The following is a 6,000-nucleotide window of genomic DNA, read 5'->3' as shown; positions in this document are numbered from 1 at the left end:
TGGTGGAGCTTGGGGAAGGGTGTGTTTAAGCTGTTGAGGAGACTTGTGGGGATCAGTACTGCTCTTGGGGCCTAGGATAGCTGGACTGTGGGGTACCACTTTGGAGAAGGGGTACCATCAGGGAGTCTGTATGTCAGGAATGAGCCTAAAGGCCAGAGACAGTGTCTGGAGCCTGCCTAGACCCAGGGGAAATGAAAAGCACACGAATCTGGTGTTTGTCCAACAAGGGAGAGCTCGTCATGCTGAATGACAGTTACAAAGGAGCCTCTTGTTCTACTTGTTCTAAATCAAATACACTGTTGTAAGTTGGCCCTGAGTACACCTTGACATATCAGCTTTGCCTACCCACTTTCCAATGTCATCAACCTCCAGTGCCACTTGTATAATTAAGCAATATGACACAACAAGCAATGCCTTTCTGGGTGATTACCTCACACCACAGTTGCCCTCACAGGCACTGAACTGAGGACCTTTAATTTCTGAAGAACGGCAGGGATTTCACAGACCTGCATGTTGCCCAGAGGGCTCTGCTGCTATTATAGAATGCAAAGTAGGGAAAAGTACGGAAGGGGAAAATGTTAAAAGCCATACAGTTCTTGTGGAGCATCCATGTGAATAAAAAAGGCAGCAGTGACAACCAACCAGAAAGCACCACTTCTCTCTAGCATGCCAAAACCATAACAAACCCCAGCTAATAAAGATGCAAACCAGCTACAACACCTACAAAGCATTTCAACACAAAATGGTCAAAAATACTTGCTTTGAACTTTGTCATTTTTGTCTTTAAAATGTAGAGGTTAGCAACCAAAATAGTATTTTCCCATCTTAATTTAGCATTAAACTTTAATTAGTGGCTTTAAAATTAGCCCACTTGTGACTTATTAACATTTAAGGACAAATATTCCTAGAGAGCATCACTTACTGGACTCCGGGTCCGAATTGCCATCTCCTTCTGTCCGACTGTTGGGCGAAGCCTGTTCATAGTACTCCTCTTGGGGGAAACCAAGGGGCAGAGGATGCGATGTGCTAGCACTGCTGCTGGGTTCATGGTCTCCAAGCCCACTGTCACTGCAGCTTTCCTGGGAGCCGTCTGGTAGGTGAAACGTGACACGGCGTTGCGACTGCAAGGAAAGAAAGAAAATTATATGGTTTCAACTACAAACTGAGTAATTGCTTAATGCATCCAATGTAGGAAATATATTATTTCAGCTATCTGGTGAGGACACATTAACATTATCTGCAGTTGTGCACAATTTCAGGCTTTCGTGAACAGGCAGCTCTGCTTTCAAACCTGCTTCATCTGACAGCAGAGCTTTTCCTATTTTTTAAAACTGTAAACCTCGATGCAAAATGAAAGACGTCTCATGCTAAAGAGATTCTGTCAACCTTTACAGGCCTTTGAAGCCTTCCATAAATCGACTTGGAGATTTCAATCACCATTTGAGATTGAATTTATTTCTCTGCTCATTTCTCTAGTTTTCAAAATATATTCTTATCATTATAAGCTACTCCCCTACTTTAAGGCCAGAGAATGTGAAACATTTCTAACTGATGTGGTTGATTCTTTCAGAATCACAGTAATAACATAACAACAATAAATCTTACAATAAAATAAATCTTTAAAATAAATCTTTAAAAAAAACAAATGAAGTAAAAGTAGTCCCCAGACTTTCCCCTCCAAAAATTGTAGGGACATAAGCTTTTGTTTTGATTTCTTCCATAATGCAAAGAGCTCTAGGGCCAGTTTTTTAAAGGTATTCAGGTGCCTAATGGGATTTTTCAAAAGCATTTAGGCACCTAACACTTAGGTGCCAGCTGCCTACCTAGGGCTTTTGAAAATTCCAGTAGGTGCCTAAATACCTTTAAAAAATCTGGCCATTTATTTTCATACTAAGGTTGATATTTGGAAGTGAAATCGGTGGGAAAGCAAAAGAGTCGTAGCAAGATGACTGGTTTGAGGCAAAAAATTTGGTGCACCAAACGTCTAAAGTAACACACCTGGGTTAAAATTTCCCCAAGTGTCTAAGTGATTAAGGAGCCCAAGTCCTATTTTCAAAAGTGACTTAGGCACTTAGGAGCCTGTCTCACTGGAAGTCAATGTTCTTAAGTAAAAAAAAATCTTCAGCCCTCATGGTTGTGGCTTGAAAACATGAACCTTAAAGGTCCAAGAAAGAGAAGGCACATAAAATATCCCCAAATTAGTATTTTTAATATTTCATGATTTTTATGCCATTGATTTTTATGCCATTCACGTGATTTGGGGAGGGGAATACAATTCCTAAATACAATTCCTAAATGCTTGGGAATAGCAACGCTACAGGTTCAATTTTTGGGTGAATAGTCATAAAAAGTTGGTGTATGCATTGTTAATCAAATACATTACATGTAGCTACAGATCACTAGACATTTATTTTAAAGGCCTGATGAAGACTGTTGTAAACTGAGACATTTCTCTGGAAAAATAGATTTGGCTATTTTTTAACCTCTTTTGTTTCTGAGAAATTAGTATACTTGTTCAGACATTGCTGGAGTATATTATGATATTGTCAAGTCTCTGAAATTTTGTGGTTTCATATTCAATTTAACATCCCATGAAAATAATTTTAACAGACTGAGTACTTACAGACAAACATTAACAAGTAGAAAAATTCTCATCACATGTTTTGTTGACTTAAGACAAACACTGTGCCTTAGGTCCAGTATTAATTTTGCATAGACCTTGGTGTGTGCTGGAGTAATGCTTTGGTCACCCAGTTGCTTTTACTACACTTCTCAAGCAATCTGGGCACTGCCTGGTGGCCAAAATTAAACCTGTTAATGCCCATTGGAGCTAACCAAAAAGTGTAACTTTGGGCCTTTGCTTCTTTCTATCAATATAGATGGGGAAGGGAGAAGAAAGGCCTTACTGACAAAAGAGAGAGAGACATGAAATGAAGGAAGGCAGCTGCTGGGAGTGGAATGACTTACTACTCAGAAAGTGTGAGAGTTCAGAAGAACACACCCTTTATTTAACTAAATCCTCAGCACAGGCCCCTGCCAGGACAACAAAATCTATGATGTAACTTGCATCGTCAGTTATTTCTACCCTGTTGCAGCAGTTATTTCTGCTGACGAGGGCCAGGATGTAATTGTCTGCTTTAGATTTCAAAGAGATGCAGTTCAAATAAAGATCAGACTGTACCAACCCTTTGTGTTACAGACACAAAATATGATTGGCCAAAATCTATCCTCATATACACCGATGCAAACCTACTAATATTTCCCAGAATTCCTTTTATGTCAATGTTTACACTGGCATAAAATATATAGTAATGTCAGACCTATTAGATGGCAACTGTTGACAAATGCCAACTTTTTAATGGTAGCCACTGACTACATCAGGAACATTTCGCAGAATGTTCTGGGTCAGAAAGACATCACAGTATTGTTGTTACAGCATCTTATAAAACAGAAGGACTTATGTCCTCCATCAACCATTCATATTAAGGCTGTGATAAAAGTAGCATGAAGCAAACTAGATAACATCCCCTCATGTCAATAGAGGTGCTGGTGACATCGTAATCCAAGAAAGGAAAATCATAATCCACAAGAGAAAAATTATTCTGCTTTGTGGAACGAGACTTCCACTCATGGACTTATAAAATTAATGTATTGGCCCAGAGGGCTACAGTATCATTTTTGGTTACAAGTGACTCTCGTCTCCGGAGCGATCGTGTCCATTATTCTTTATCTCCTCAATGGAAAGGTATAACTCAAATTGATGTTAATTGGATTTACATTTAGCACATAATTCCCTTTAAATCTCACCCTGCTCTCCTCACCTTCTATCCCTAGATTCTTCTTCCATTTGGTTTTTGCTCCTTCCCCTCATTCTTCTTTATGTGCCTCCACCCCTGAGCATAACATTCTGAAGTCTAAAAATCCTTACATTTTAGAGCTACATGGAAGTTATTTTGAACACCTCCAACATCACTTTCTTATGATATCAAGTACTGAACATCACAATGGATGTAAACATATACGTTTTAATAAAACAATTGTAAGCTTCCATGTAGAATGTAATGTACCACACTGAAACAAAAATGTGACTGTAAAGAAATGAAGTTTTCTTAGCAAACTTGTGCTCACTGCATCAGTTTTATGCCCAAATCACATCTTTGTTCAACAACATTCAGATTTTTCCCCAAAATAAGCATAACACTGTGGTTTGGATCATCTTCTTTACAGATAAACATCATGAGGATCCCATTGCAGAGGTCTTGCACTAGAGACGGTGGGGTCTCGCCCCAGCAGAAAAAGCTGCTAAAATTTCAAAGATTATGGAGATCCACAAGAGGCCAGACCTATCTATACAGATGTTCTATGTCTCTGTACTGGTATGGCACTCAGTGCAGCCCTCTAAAAGCTACTTGGGACTCAACCTGATTGTAGCTGTCTGCAGGACTCCTGGAAAGAGATGCTGTGGAATGTTTTGCATGAATGGATGGGGAACAATGTGTACTTTCACCCGAAACTACCACATTCCTGCCCAGTCTCTGATCCCTTCCCCAGCACAAACCCACAGAGACCCACAAAGGGACCCCACAAGGCCCAGAGGAAGGGATGGTTCCACAGAGATGACTGATGTCTACTGGCCCAGATGACACAGTGCTTAAAATATCCATGGCTTCTTGAAATCTAATCTATACTACTGCTCTCACCGTTGCTTCAACTGGTGAAGCTGAATAATAGGAGCAAACGGTGAGGAATTTACTGCAAAAAAAAAAAAAAGTCTAACTGCCTTATGCCCTGTGATAATCAAAAATGTGTGCTCAATTATGCATGTAATCCGCATATATAAAAAGATAGTAACTGCACAGAACAATTAGACATTCAACTGCATCCGTAAATATGTAAAAATAAGGCCCTTACAGGATATTAATAAGAAAAAGAATAGTAACACTAATTAAGATACATTTATAATGGCTATGACTCATCATATTCCAGTGCATAAACTATTTGCCAGGTGCAGACACAAAAGAAACTACCCCTTTGAATATTACTGTGGAACTAGGTATATTCAAATGGTGTTACTCCTCCTTTGTAATGTGCTGTTGGGCACTGTCTGACAAGGTACTAGACCATAGCAGATGGACCTCTAGTCTGCTGTACAGCAAAAGCTACTATAGTATAGTCTTCAAATTATGTTATTCCAAGTTGCTCCCAAATTCAGGTTTTTCAAAATTAACTTTTTACAAAGCCTGAAACCAATCAAAATTTTGCCATTTTTTAAAAAACATAAGAAAGGTTTTTTTAAACAAATGTCTATTCCTCTTCAGTGTTTGCAGCTCAACAACACTGTGTTAGTGCATTAGAACCTGAAAGAGAAATTGACAAACTCACCAGAACTTATTTTTATTGTCCAAGATGAGAGGAATGAAAACAAATGGAGCCTGTCAAACTAACTTGATATATTTTTGATGAGATTACAAGTTTGGTTGATAAAGGTAATAATGTTGATGTAATGTACTTAGACTTCTATAAGGTGTTTGACTTGGTACCATATGACATTTTGATTAAAAAACTAAAATGATATCAAATTAATGTGGCGCACATTAAACGGCTAGGTCTCAAAATGTAATTGTAAATGGGGATTCATCATCGACCGGATGTGTTTCCAGTGGGGTCCTGCAGTGATCTGTTCTTGCCCCTACACTGCTTAATATTTTTATCAATTACTTCAAATAAAATATAAAATCATTACTGATTAAGTTTGCAGATGACACAGTAAATGTGGGAGTGGTCAATAATGAAGAGGACAGGTCACTGATTCACAGCACTCTGGATCGCTTGGTAAGTTGGGTGCAAGCAAACAATGTGTGTTTTAATATGGCTAAATATAAATATACATATCTAGGAACAAAGAATGTAGGTCATACTTACAGGATGGGGGGACTCTATACTGGGAAGCAGTGACACTAAAAAAGATTCGGGGTGGGGAGGTTAATCAGCTGAACATGA

The 6,000-nt window shown here is 38.8% G+C and overlaps 1 protein-coding gene across 1 annotated transcript in view; it reads right to left on the bottom strand.

Annotated features, from left to right (window-relative positions):
- Positions 1-914: 914 nt before the first annotated feature.
- Positions 915-6,000, bottom strand: part of PCDH11X (protocadherin 11 X-linked) — a 665,297-nt gene continuing 660,211 nt past the window's right edge. Inside the window, exon 9 of the mRNA XM_065410330.1 lies at positions 915-1,121. Within this exon, the coding sequence (XP_065266402.1) occupies positions 915-1,121 (207 nt within the window). The remainder of the gene's footprint in view (positions 1,122-6,000) is intronic.

This window comes from Emys orbicularis, chromosome 9 (genome assembly GCF_028017835.1).
Source record: "Emys orbicularis isolate rEmyOrb1 chromosome 9, rEmyOrb1.hap1, whole genome shotgun sequence".
Lineage (NCBI taxonomy): Eukaryota > Metazoa > Chordata > Testudines > Emydidae > Emys > Emys orbicularis.
Note: the sequence above shows the minus strand (reverse complement) of the source record. Positions and strands in the feature narration are given on the sequence as shown.